The sequence below is a fragment of the Bos indicus x Bos taurus genome, chromosome 7 (genome assembly GCF_003369695.1).
Source record: "Bos indicus x Bos taurus breed Angus x Brahman F1 hybrid chromosome 7, Bos_hybrid_MaternalHap_v2.0, whole genome shotgun sequence".
Classification (NCBI taxonomy): domain Eukaryota; kingdom Metazoa; phylum Chordata; class Mammalia; order Artiodactyla; family Bovidae; genus Bos; species Bos indicus x Bos taurus.
The window spans coordinates 49592119-49606675 of record NC_040082.1 but is presented as its reverse complement, the minus strand read 5'-3'; the positions used below and the strand labels follow the sequence as shown (position 1 = coordinate 49606675).

The 14557-nt window shown below is 45.6% G+C and overlaps 1 protein-coding gene across 2 annotated transcripts in view; it reads right to left on the bottom strand.

Moving 5' to 3' along the window:
- PDE6A (phosphodiesterase 6A) overlaps positions 1-14557 on the bottom strand; it is a 124848-nt gene that overhangs the window by 2956 nt on the left and 107335 nt on the right. For both annotated transcript variants that reach the window (XM_027545981.1, XM_027545980.1), the window contains exons 18-20: positions 2901-2964; positions 2554-2628; positions 1811-1894 (exon numbers count right to left, since the gene is read on the bottom strand). In XM_027545981.1, the coding sequence (XP_027401782.1) occupies positions 1811-1894; positions 2554-2628; positions 2901-2964 (223 nt within the window). The remainder of the gene's footprint in view (positions 1-1810; positions 1895-2553; positions 2629-2900; positions 2965-14557) is intronic.

The following is a 14557-nucleotide window of genomic DNA, read 5'->3' as shown; positions in this document are numbered from 1 at the left end:
AAGAAATGGAGATGCAGATTGGCAGAGATTTGCATAAGGTGAGAATGGCACATCCAGGGTCCACTTCAGAGTTCAGCCAGAGCTAGCTGTGCTCAGATCAATTTTGCCACCAGCCATGTGACCTTGGGCAGGTCCCCATGAAATTGGAACAGTACCTCATGGAGTTGCTGTGATAATGCACGTAAGGCTCTTAGCCCAGTCCCCACTGTTTTGTATATTACTGATGATCACAGAGAGCATCAGCTACCCCGGCCTGCTGCTTGGAGGATCCTGGTTAGTCTGCGTTATATCAGAGATGCACTCGTGCGCCCCCTGCGGGCAGAAGGGCTGCAGCTCAAGTGAAAGTCGCTTAGTCGTGTCTGACTCTTTGTGACCACATGGACTATGCAGTCCATGGAATTCTCCAGGCCAGAATACTTGAATGGGTAGCCTTTCCCTTCTCCAGGGGATCTTTCCAACCCAGAGATCAGACCCAGGTCTCCAGCATTGCAGGTGGATTCTCCACCAGATGAGCCACAAGGGAAACCCAAGAATACTGGAGTGGGTAGTCTATCCCTTCTCCAGTGGATCTTCCTGACCCAGGAATTGAACCAGGGTCTCCTGCATTGCAGGTGGATTCTTTACCAATGAGTTTATCAGGAAAGCCCTCACGCAGCAGAAAGAGCCCTCAAATACAGGGTCAGGCTCCCCCTCTGATGCTGTGTCCTGGCCCTGTCATTTCTCCTCTCTGACATCTGTCTCCTCGTGTAACATAGCCAAAATAAAAATAACCAATGGGAGGTGGATGGTGGCACAGATAATATGGATAGGGGCATGGCGGGTTTCTCAAGAGGGAGACTTTAACGTTGAGCCAGAGCTCAAAGAGAAAATTCAGAGTATCTTTCGACAATTGAGTAACTGTGACCTGTCATATTCCCACCAGCTGGGGAAGTTAGCTGGACATGTATCTGCTATGCTCCCCATGTCTCTGCCTGAAAAGATGATACATCATTTGACCCACAACAATTTACTGAACAACTCTGGGCTTCCTTGATAGCTCAGTTGGTAAAGAATCCACCTGCAATGCAGGAGACCCAGGTTCAATTCCTGGGTCAGGAAGATTCACTGGAGAAGGGATAGACTACCCACTCCAGTATTCTTGGGTTTCCCTTGTGGCTCATCTGGTAAAGAATCCACCTGCAATGTGGGAGACCTAGGTTAGATCCCTGGGTTGGTAAGATTCCCTGGAGAAGGGAAAGGCTACCCACTCGAGTATTCTGGCCTGGAGAATTCCATGGCCTGTAGAGTCCATGGGGTCACAAAGGGTCGGACACGACTGAGCAGCTTTCACTTAGGATGTGTGAAGCTGCAGGCTCTGGCCTGGGTGAAAAGTCACGGAAGCTCTTATGGGGCTGTCCTGACAACCAAACACCACTGGAGGTGAGATGCATTTTGTAAAGTAGTACTCACAGGTCACTTGCCAGGGTTTTTTATTCCTGATATCATTTGGGAATCCCAATGGCACCCCACTCCAGTACTTTTGCCTTGGAAATCCCATGGACGGCAGAGACTGGTAGGCTGCAGTCCATGGGGTCGCTAAGAGTCGGACACGATTGAGCGACTTCACTTTCACTTTCCACTTCCATGCACTGGAGAAGGAAATGGCAACCCACTCCAGTGTTCTTGCCTGGAGAGTCCCAGGGACGGGGGAGCCTGGTGGGCTTCCGTCTATGGGGTCGCACAGAGTTGGACGCGACTGAAGCAACTTAGCAGCAGCAGCAGCAGGCTCATCAGAGACATTTTGTTGGGCCTGAGAAAGCGAAGGACCTACCTTGTAGACAAAGGTGCAAACAAAGTCGATGAAGCCGACCTGAAGCTTAGGGAGTTCATCCGCCTTGTTTCTGTCCATCATGGGCTGTCAGGGGGAGAGAGAGTTAATTGCACTGGGCCCCTCTTGGGCTGATGCAGCAGGGAACCCATCCTACCTATGAAGTGAAACATTCTTCCAAAACAAAAACCCTCTCACTGGTCTCCCTGAGTCTGGTGGGGAGCCAGCGGACCATTCCAGCCAAGTTTACTTTCAATATAGATAGATTCACAGCTGGACAGGTCTTCCCCTTGCATGGTCTGTGCTGTTAGCACAGAGCCATGGGAGGTAGACTCCTAGACTGTCGGAACTGAAAGGGAAATCTAAGTTTTGGCCATCTCTACTGAGCTGACTGAGCCAAGGATACACCTTAGAGGAGGGTCTCCAAACTTTAGTAGGGAGCATGTTGCTGGACCCACCCCCAGAGTTTCTGTGCAGGTAGGTCCAGGGTGTGCACGGGGGGTGAGGGGGTGGAGTGGTCTGTGGATTTGCATCTCTAATGTGTACCCAGGTAACAAGGTTGATGTGGTCTCCAGGGAACACACTTTGAGAACCACTGCGTTAGGGGAAGCTCATCTCTGTGGTAAGGTCACACATCTGTGTGTCAAGGATGAAGGGGCACATCTCTCCATCATGGCCAGGTCACTGCTCTCCACCAGAACAAGATCACACGCCCAGTATCAGGCTGAGGTCCCTTCTCTACTCACAATGGGATTCTGTTGCAGCACCGTGCGCTCCAGGTCACCTTGTTCCCAGAATTCAGCAGCAACCAGCAGAGCCACCTGCAACAGGCAGACACCCTCCATGGAGTCAGGTCTCAGCCCCGGTCCTCCCACCTTGCTCCCATCCCTCTTGGGCTTCCAGCTCAGCACAAAAACCCCAATCCTGCCCTACCACCCCACTATATGTCATCACAAGAGATTGCCACATCTTGCCAGAGGATGATGGAGCAGTGGGCTGCCTCAGCAGCTAGAGAATCCAAGCTGCATTAGCTGCTGTCACCAGGACTGGGATGCTCCTCCTCTCAGGACAGGAGGACAGGAGGGGTACGTACCTTGCTCTGCACCTCCCAAGGCTTGGTGATGGCTGAGAGATCACAGGCGGTCATCATCATGGCCCTGCACACAAGGACACCAACCATCAGTCCAGAGGCAGTCAGTGCTGTATATCTGATTGATTCCATCTATCTCTTCTTTTTCTGCCCCTACTAGTAGGTGGCCTCATCCCATTGTGAGCAGAGGTGTCAATGCCCAACTGCATCTGAAGGTCAGGTTTTGTAGTCAAACAGATTTAAATCCTGCCTTTGTCAGTTATTAGGAGTTTGGCATTAAGCAATTAAACTAAGTTCTGGGCCACAGTTTCCTTGTCTGTAATAATACTGCTACTTTCTTCATGGAGTGAGTGCAAGATTCAATGAGATAATGTGTGTAAAAATCTTAGCATGGTGCCTAGATATATTATGTGCACAACGTGTGTGTGTGAGTCAGTCGTGTCTGTTTGTGACCCTGTAGCCTACCAGGCTCCTCTGTCCATGGAATTTTCCCGGCAAGAATACTGGAGTGGGTTGACATTCCCTTCTCCAGGATATCTTCCCAATCCAGGGATCAAACTGGGGTCTCCTGCATTGCAGGCAGATTCTTTACTGTCTGAGGCACCAGGGAAGCCCACGTGCACAATAAACTGGCAATTATCAGGAACACATGTTGGGTTTCTATATATTATGTGCCCCACGCTGTTCTAGGCATTTTATAAATAGCAATTTCATTTAAATCTCATCACATCCTCAGAGTTCCTTCTGACTAGAATGGAACCGTATTTCTCAACCTTTTTCTCTTTATCCTCCCTGATCTATTGTCAAAGGACCTTTTTATACATCTTTCCTATAACCACTTCACCGAGAAATTTTAATAACATGGACATACTGTGCCTCTGGAGGGCCACAGATCACTGTATTATCTAAGAGTTTTTTGCTCCTCTCCTGAGAACTACTTTTTGCCCCAGCAGGTAATGAATGATGAAAGGAGAAGGACGACCCTGGTCATTGTGAGGAAGCCTTATGTTAAAAAGTAGAGGAACAGACTGAGGAAAGAAAGGATTAAAAGATAAACTCTTAAAGTACTTTCACAGTAATAGGAAGGTAAGACAGGTATTGTTACACAGGTAGGTATGACATAAGACAGAAAGGGAAGGGACATGTGAAAAGAATTGGAGCAAGAGGAGAGAATTTGATAAGGTATTTCAGAGATGGGGCACAGCGGCGTGAAGTCTGGGAGGGGAATCCAGGGTCATGTGCTGTGGGTGTCAATCCCATGCCGGGGAGTGCAGGTGTATCCAATAAGCAGGGAGCGCATTGACGTTGCAGGGTCGGATCATGACTCATCAGAGCTGCTTGGCAGCACCTGTAAGATAGAACAGAGAGAGGGAGGGAGGCAGGGAGGGAGGAAAGAGAGATGCTGCAGCAGTTCAGGAAGGACAGCAGGAGGGCCTGAGCTCCCTGGCCGGGAGAGCATGGGATCAACCCCATGTGGGAGAGTCAACCCCACTTGGTGAGAGGATGGGCAGAGACTGTGGGGGACAGTTGGAGAAGCTTGGGGCTCTGAACCTAAATAGCACTTGGATGATTTTACAGTGAACCAGCTGTATCTGGCATAGGTTACATAAGCTGGTCTGGGAGGCCTTAAGAGTTATGAAATATTAACAAGTTTAACTATCTTTAAGTAAACCCTCAAAAACTCAAAAAATTATTTGAGTAAATAAGCTTTCAGGAATGCATACATCTTCTTAGGAAAACATTTAGTGGTAGTGTTAGTCGTGCAGTTGTGTCTGACTCTTTGCAACCCCATGGACTATAGCCCACCAGGCTCCTCCGTCCATGGGATTCTCCAGGCAAGAATACTGGAGTGGGTTGCCGTTCCCTTCTCCAGGGGATCTTCCTGACCCAGTGACTGAACCTGGGTCTCCTGCATTACAGGCAGATTCTTTACCATATGAGCCACAGAGAAGTCCCATAGGAAAACATTTATTCCTTGTAATAACATCAGAACACATGCCTGATGCTCAGTGTTAAGTGTCAACATGCTACGTTTACTGTCAAACACATTAAGCAAATGAATGTTTGGTTGTGCATCCAGGAGTCACTGGTTCCTTGTTACCTGTCAGTGTCCACATACTCAGGAGAGCTCTGGATGTTTACTTTCCCTGGCTGAAGAAAGCATGTGACAATTACTCCCAGGAGTTAGGGAAACACCTAAGTGTTTTATAGATAGATATTTGGTATGTGCATGTGATGGGCGCTGGGGGTGGGGGACACTTGGACACCAGAAAAGCCAGTCCCAAGCTTCGTGCCCTAAAGACAAGGCATTACATTCACGTCAGCACTGTGGCCTTAGGTGTTCCTTGGCCAAGATGCTATGCTAGGCATTAGGGACCCAGAGAAGCCTGTGAACAAGATGCTATGCTAGGCATTAGGGACCCAGAGAGGCCTGTGGGGAGCCACGTAAGGAGCAGAGGGGAAACACATTCTAGGCAGAGAGAACATCTAGCGCAAAGGCCTTTGTGGAAGGAAGCCTGGAAGCAAGGAGGGGCTCAGGGAGCAGATGGAAGAGGGGTTGAGGGGACCTGAGATGAACAGGGTAGACCCAAAACCCAGGTGTGGGGACATTTCCATACTAAGAGCAACAGGAAGAGTCACTGAAGAGTGGGGGAGGGGTCATATTTGCATTTTGCAGAGAACAACACAGTGGTTTCAGTGATGAGGTCCCAGGAGCCCAGTTAGGAAGCCACTGAAGGGTCCAGACAAGAGATGGATGTGGCAATACAATGAAGTATCCAGACAGACAGGCATTTAAAAATAAACTCAGCATGGCTTGGGGATAGATTAGACATGCAGAGTGAGGAAGACGGCAGTGTCAGGATGAAAGAGGACCCCGTGGTTATTATGCAGAAGAGAGCTAGAGTAAGTCCTAAAGACTTGTGGAGAAATTTGAACCTTATCCTCAAGGTGGGTGAGAGTCATCAATTGCAGGGGGAGGGGGGCGAGGGCGGTGAAGTTAAACAGTATGAAATCCAGTGCAAGGCTTTGGAGTCAGACCGAGCAATTAGATCCTCACTCTTGTCCTTGGTTGTCATATCCAGGACAAGTGACTTATGTCTTTGAGGCTCTCTCTGATCTTTGGTGAAACAAGATAATCACATTAGGTTGGGTCGTACAAAATTCTGATTTTGTGGGTCAGAAACAGTCGATTGCAGCAACATGGATGACCTAGAGATCGTCATACTGACAGAAGTAAGTCAGAGGAGAAATATCGTATGGCATTCCTTATATGTGTAATCTAAAAAGAAATGATACAAATGAACTTACAAAACAGAGAGTAGTAGACTTAGTGAACTTATGGTTGCCAGGGGGAAGGATGGGGAACAGGATAATTAAGGAGTTTGGGATGGATATGTACATCCTGCTGTACTTAAAATGGATAACCAACAAGGACCTACTGTTAATATACACCACATGGAACCCTGCTCAATGTTATGTGGCAGCCTGGATGGGAGTTCGAGGGAGCATGGATACATGGATATGTACGGCTGAGTCCCTTTGCAGTTCACCTGAAACTATCACAACATTGTTCGTCAGCTATATATAAAAAAGTTAAAAAAAAAAGCAGTTGAAAGTCAGCAATTTCATGGGCTCAATGCAATATATCTGTCCTAGGGGTTACTGTGACCAATACATAGGATGATTTTACAAGTGCTACCATGGGCCTTATCTTCATCACTATCACCTGCATCATATTAAGCACCAGGATGGGCTCCTGCGCACCAGGCCCAAAGCAAACATTACTTCTGCTCAGCTGGGATGCTCAGCAGTGCTTCTCCTTGACCCTTAGCTCGAAGCGTGACCCTGGAAGCATCCCAGGCACCCTTGCGAGGCATTCAGACTCTTCCTGGAATTACCCTTGGTCTGAAGTGGGTAGCCTGCAGGGGAAGTTTGAAGGGAGCCAAGGAAAGCTGTGGGTGTATGGGAGGGGGATAGGGTGACCTGGTTGATGCTCCACGATTGCCCATGAGACACTAGGTAAGTCACTTTGTCTCTCTGAGCCTCATTTTTTTAATTTGTAAAACATGAGACCAGGAGGCACCAACTTTTTCTGTAAAGGGCCAGATAGCAAATATTTTAGGTTTTGCAGAGCATGTGGACTCGATTGCATTACTCAGTTTCATCATTGCAATGAGAAAGCAGCCACAGATAAGATCAGTTGGTGCTTGGCCACCAGAAATGCGCTGCTGAGGCCTGGGCTTCGTGGCCTGGGGCTTGAGTGGGGTTGGAAGTTGTTAACTCACCCAGCACACCTTTGCTGAGTGCTCACTGCATGTCAGGCCCTGGAGAGATTGCAGAGGACTTAGGACTGAGAGCAGCCCTGTAGGCATTTACCATTAAAGTAGCTCTTAATCGACAGGCCCCACACCATTGTGGTTTATGAATTGTGCGGTTTGCGGTGTTTTTGGTGTCTTCGTGGTTTTCATACTTTTCCTCTGGTCCTTCCCAAAGTTCCACCCTCTTGAACACAGAGAGCACCTTACTCCAGGTAGCAGCGGACGCTGGAGCCGAGGTAATGAGCTCACTGGGTTTTAAGTGGCTCTTAATTGCTGCTTGACAACAGCTATATACAAAGTCTTGGCCACTATTCCATTATTTGCAGGATGTATGTTAGAAGAACATGTTTAGCACAGTGGTTGCCTTTGGATTCAAATGCAAAAAACTTTTAAAATTCTTTTAACGGGTGGGGAAAAGGGTGGAGAAGGAAGGATTTATTAGTTGCAACAAGTAAGGAGAACACCAGGGCATCTTTTCCCAAAGCCGTGTCTCCCTGAACTAGCAAAATTGGGGGCATTTTAAACTATAGATACATGCGTATTTCTGAGGGGGCTTGAGTAGAGCAGAATTCAGCACAGAATTGGAGCAAAGATTGAGTCCAAGTTTCACTTGGTTGGAGTCAGGAGGGTCCACATTATCATTCCACCCCTCACCTGGGTGGGGGCCTTAGTTCCTGGTGGTAGGACTTACTGAAGTTCAGCTTCTTTATGTCTCATGGAGAAAGAATTTGGTGAGAGACAAAGTGATAGGTAAGAAGTGGATTTATTTAGAGAGGTACACATTCCATTGACAACATGTGGTCTGTCTCAAAAGTGACCCTCAAGAGTGGCCCTGAGAGAAAAACACTCCACAGACAGAGTGTGGGCAGATTCTAAATTCTTAACATTCATTTCTAGATGGTTGGGTGGATGGGGAAGGGGAGGATGAGCTGCTGAAAAAAAAAAAGAAAATGACAGGGTCACTTATCTCTAAGGTAGTGCCTAAGTAGGGTTCAGGATACTTTTAGGCACTTGTGAAAATATTTAAATTTTAGTTTATTTAAAAAAAATAGTAATAGTGAATATATGAAGAATGAATTAAGCCTGGATTATATTTGCACTTATATTAACAGTCATGAAATATGATTTTTATTTATTTAAATGGAGGAAGAAGCAATTAAGGCAAAAAGTACCTATGACCCACCTACAAATGTCATAATGTGACCCTCTATTAAAGAATATCAATCTATGGGTACTAAAATTGGAATTCTTATAATTTCTATTTATCAGGAAATATTATTCGCCATTATCTTCATTACCTCCACCATAGTTTACTGAAGTGAAGTGTCTCTCTCAGTCATGTCTGACTCTTTGCGACCCCATGGACTGTAGCCTACCAGGCTTCTCCGTCCATGGGATTTTCCAGGCAAGAGTACTGGAGTGGGTTGCCATTTCCTTCTCCAGAGGATCTTCCCAACCCAGGGATTGAACCCGGGTCTCCCACATTGTAGGCAGATGCTTTACTGGCTGAGCCACCAGGGAAGTCCACCATAGTTTGGACCCAGGTCAATAGCAGGGAGGGAACACAACTCCATCCATCAACAGAAAATTGGATTCAAGATTTACTGAGCATGGCCACGCCCATCAGAACAAGACCCAGTTTCTCCCTCAATTAGTCTCTACCATCAGGAAGCTTCCATAAGCCTCTTATCCTTCTCTATCAGAGGGCAGACAGCATGAAAACCACAATCACAGAAAACTAACCAATCTGATCACATGGACCACAGCCTTGTTTAACTCAATGAAACTATGAGCCATGCTGCGTAAGGCCACCCAAGATGGACGGGTCATGGTGGAGAGTTCTGACAAAACGTGGTCCACTGGAGAAGGCAATGGCAAACCACTTCAGTATTCTTGCCTTGAGAACCCCATGAACAGTATGAAAAGGCAAAAAGATAGGACACTGAAAGATGAACTCCCCAGGTCAGTGGGTGCTCAATATGCTACTGGAGATCATTGGAGAAATAACTCCAAAAAGAAAGAAGAGACAGGGCCAAAGCAAAAACAACACCCAGTTGTGGATGTGACTGGTGATGGAAGTACAGTCCAATGGTGTAAAGAGCAATATTGCATAGGAACCTGGAATGTTAGGTCCATGAATCAAGGCAAATTGGAAGTGGTCAAACAGAAGATGGCAAGAGTGAACATTGACATTTTAGGAATGAGTGAACTAAAATGGACTGGAATGGGTGAATTTAACTCAGATGACCGTTATATCTACTGCTGTGGGCAAGAATCCCTTAGAAGAAATGGAGTAGCCATCATAGTCAACAGAAGAGTCCAAAATGCAGTACTTGGATGCCATCTCAAAAACGACAGAATGATCTCTGTCCATTTCCAAGGCAAACCATTCAATATCACGGCAATCTAAGTCTATGCCCCGACCAGTAATGATGAAGAAGCTGAAGTTGAATGGTTCTATGAAGACATACAAGACCTTCTAGAACTAACACCCCAAAAAGATGTCCTTTTCATTATAGGGGACTTGAATGCAAAAGTAGGAAGTCAAGAAATACCTGGAGTAACAGGCAAATTTGACCTTGGAGTACAGAATGAAGCAAGGTAAAGGCTAACAGAGTTTTGCCAAGAGAACACACTGGTCATAGCAAACATCCTCTTCCAACAATATAAGAGAAGACTCTACACATGTAAATCACCATATGGTCAATACTGAAATCAGATTGATTATATTCTTTGCAGCCAAAGATGGAGAAGCTCTATACAGTCAGCAAAAACAAGACCGGGAGCTGACTGTGGCTCAGATCATGAACTCCTTATTGCCAAATTCAGACTTAAATTGAAGAAAGTAGGGAAAACCACTAGACCATTCAGGTATGACCTAAATCAAATCCCTTATGATTATACAGTGAAAGTGAGAAATAGATTCAAGGGATTAGATCTGATAGAGTGCCTGATGAACTATGGATGGAGGTTTGTGACATTGTCCAGAAGACAGGGATCAAGACCATTCCCAAGAAAAAGAAATGCAAAAAGGCAAAATGGCTGTCTGAGGGGGCTTTACAAATAGCTGTGAAAAGAAGAGAAGTGAAAAGCAAAGGAGAAAAGGAAAGATATACCCATTTGAATGCAGAGTTCCAAAGAATAGCAAGGAGAGATAAGAAAGCCTTCCTTCATGATCAATGCAAAGAAATAGAGGAAAACAATAGAATGGGAAAGACTAGAGATCTCTTCAAGAAAATTAAAGATACCAAGGGAACATTTCATGCAAAGATGGGCTCAATAAAGGACAGAAATGGTATGGACCTAACAGAAGCAGAAGATATTAAGAAGAGGTGGCAAGAATACACAGAAGAACTGTACAAAAAAGATCTTCATGACCCAGATAATCACAATGGTATGATCACTCACCTAGAGCCAGACATCCTGAAAAGTGAAGTCAAGTGGGCCTTAGGAAGCATCACTACATCTGCTGGATCATCAAAAAAGCAAGAGAGTTCCAGAAAAACATCTATTTCTGCTTATTGACTATGCCAAAACCTTTGACTATGTGGATCACCACAAATTGTGGAAAATTCTTCAAGAGATGGGAATACCAGACCACCTGACCTTCCTCTTGAGAAATCTGTATGCAGGTCAGGAAGCAATAGTTAGAACTGGACATGGAACAACAGACTGTTTCCAAATCAGGAAAGGAGTACGTCAAGGCTGTATATTGTCACCCTGCTTATTTAAAGAGTATATCATGAGAAATTCTGGGCTGGATGAAGCACACGCTGGAATCAAGATTGCTGGGAGAAATATCTATAACCTCCAATATGCAGGTGACACCACACTTATGGCAGAAAGTGAAGAACTTAAGAGCCTTTTAATGAAAGTGAGAGAGGAGAGTGAAAAAGTTGGCTTAAAGCTCAACATTCAGTAAACTAGATCATGGCATCTGGTCCCATCACTTCATGGGAAATAGATGGGGAAACAGTAACAGAGTTTATTTTTGAGGGCTGCAAAATCAGTGCCGATGGTGACTGCAGCCATGAAATTAAAGGATGCTTTCTCTTTGGAAGAAAAGTTATGACCATCCTAGACAGCATATTATAAAGCAGAGACATTACTTTGCCAACAAAAGTCCGTCTATTTAAGGCTATTGTTTTTCCATTGGTCATGTATGGATGTGAGTGTTGGACTATAAAGAAAACTGAGTGCCAAAGAATTGATGCTTTTGAACTGTGGTGTTGGAGAAGACTCTTGGGAGTCCCTTGGACTGCAAGGAGATCCAACCAGTCCATCCTAAAGGAGATCAGTCCTGGGTGTTCATTGGAGGGACTGATGTTGAAGCTGAAACTCCAATACTTTGACCACCTGATGCAGAGAGCTGACTCATTGGAAAAGACCCTGATGCTGGGAAAGATTGAGGGCAGGAGGAGAAGGGGACGAAAGAGGATGAGATGGTTGGATGGCATCACTGATGTCATGCCCTGATTCTGAAGGTACTGTCACATCCTGGTTCTACAGTAAGCACACTGCATTAGGGTGACCCAAGAGACAGCAAAGCAGGAGACTCAAATGTGGTTGGGACTTCCCTAGTGGTCCAGTGCTTAGGATTCTGCAGGGACTTCCACTGAAGGGGGCATGAGTTTGATCCCTGGTCAGGGAACTAAGAGCCCACATACCTCAGGATGAGGAGGAAAAAAAAAAAGATACCTCAAGGGTTGAGGTGTGGACCTCAAATAAGATGAAGGTTACCAACCGGAGCCCTCCCAGATAATCAGAGCGGAGGAGGCAAGTGCTGGGTTTTTTCCTCAAAACAAGCAATTCTGTCACCAACTGGGTGTCCTCTGATTCAATTCGATTCAATACAATTCACTTTTAACATTTGACTAGCGTCAGATTTTGCAGGTTGGCGGGCTCAATCCAATAAGACTGCCCTCACCTTGGAAGTCAGTTGCAAGTATCAGAGCCCCAGGCTACCACACCTCTGACTTGACTACAGAGGCAAGGGGTTCTCATGAACCCCAGGTTTAAAAACTTGTTAGGACAACTCATAAAACTTCGGAAAACTCTTCTCTTTGCCAGTTTACCATATAGGATATAACTTGAAAGTGAAAAGTGAAACTGAAGTTGCTCAGTCATGTCTGACTCTTTGCGATCCCATGGACTGTAGTCTACCAGGCTCCTTTGTCCATGAGATTTTCCAGGCAATAGTACTGGAGTGGATTGCCATTTCCTTCTCCAGGGGATCTTCCCAATCCAGGGATCGAACCCAGGTCTCCTGCATTGTAGACAGACGCTTTACCGTCTGAGCCACCAGGGAAGTCCATAGGATATAACTTAGGAATAGCCAAATGGAAGAGACGCACAGGACAAGGTATGGGGTTTGGAGTGCCTACAGAGCTTCCACGCTCTTTTCAGACATGTCACCCTCCCAGCCTGTCGATGTGTTCACTGACTTAGTGGCTCTTCAAACTGTTTTTCATAGGTTTTTATGGAGATTTTGCCCCATAAACATGGTTTATTAAATCATTGGCCACTGACTGACTCAGTCTTCAGTCCTCTTCCCCTCCCCAGAGGTTGGGCTGGGGCTGAAAGTTTCAAGCTTCTAATGAAATCTTTGTCTTTCTAGTGATCAGCACCTATCCTGAAGCCCTCTAGGGTTCCACCAAGAGTTGCCTCATTAGAGCCAAAAGAAAGTGAAAGTGGCCCAGTCGTGTCCGACTCTTTGTGACCCTGTGGACTGTATAGTCCATGGAATTCTCCAGGCCAGAATACTGGAGTGGGTAGCCTTTCCCTTCTCCAGGGGATCTTCCCAACCCAGGGATTGAACCCAGGTCTCCCGCATTGCAGGCAGATTCTTTACCAGCTAAGCCACCAGGGAAGCCCAAGAATACTGGAGTGGGTAGTCTATCCCTTCTCCAGTGGATCTTCCCGACCCAGGAATTGAACTGGGGTGTCCTGCATTGCAGGTGGATTCTTTACCAGCTGAGCTACCAGGGAAACCCTTAGAACCAAAGACACTCCTATCAAGTCTATGACTCATCACTATCAAGGGTTTTAGAATCTGTGTTGGGAAATGGGGACAAAGGCCAAAATACATAGGTCTCTTTATATCACAGGAAAAGCCTGACACCATGCCTGCCATGAGCAATGCAGCACAGCACTCCACGTGTCCTGGCTCAGCCCCTGTGATAACCCATAAGGTAGATACTACCATTACTCTCTTTGAGCAGATGAGGAAACAGGCACAGAGAAGTGAAGTTACCTGCTCAAGGTCAATCACCAATTAGTGAGAGAGATGAGACCAGACCCTCTGGAGCTGAAGCCCTAAGTGTGTAACAGGTACACTATACCCAGGTGTGTAGTAGCTCTAATTATGTGTCTAATCACCTAATAGATGGACCAGCCCCAAGACCGCTTCACAACAGTGCTTTTCAACCAGGTGCCACTTTTGCTCCCAGGGGATATTTGGCCATGTCTGGAGATAGTTCTGCTTGTCACAGCTGAGGAGGAGGGGCTGCTACTGGGATCTACTGAGTAGAAACCAGGGATTATGTTAAATATCTTTAAATGCACAGGAGAGCCCCTATTATATTTATTGCTCCCAAATGTCAATAGTGTTAAGATTGAGAACCCTACTTTATAGATCTTTGAACATTTTTCACTGAGTGCCTACCAGAAGAATTCTGAAAAGTGTTTACCTTCTTGTACATTTTTAAGCTGACATCTTGACTTACTTACCCAGTCTTGAAAGATTGAAAGGACTCTGCAAATAGTATTACTACCTCCTTCTACATCATGGTACCCAGATTACTTATATTGTTGAGAATGTTACCTTCCAAAAATCTTAAATGGGTTCCTTGTAACTTTCTTGTATTAATGTGTCTTCAGTGATAGGCTGCTTCTTTTGTTGTTGTTTAATCTATATTTTTATGTTTAATTAAATGTAGTTGGGTTCTCCCTGTAAAGCTCTGTTATGTTTTTGGCTTAATAAAAATAATTATGATCATAAAAATAAATAAAATGGTTTCATTATTCTTTAAATATAAAGAAATCTAAATAGCATAGCATTTTTATATCAACCATCAGTGTACCATCCATTTAAAAACAAATGAACCAGCATTTCTTTAAGATTCTAGAGTTTTAAAGGCTTCCCAGGTGGTGCTAGTGGTAAAGAACCTGCCTGCCAATGCAGGAGATAGAAGGCTTTGCCTAGAGAATCCCACGGGCAGGGGAGCCTGATGGGCTACAATCCACAGGGTCACAAAGAGTCAGACACTACTGAAGCGACTTAGCATGCACACACAAACCTAAGACCAGAAACCATAAATCTCCTGGAGGAAAAGGTAGGCA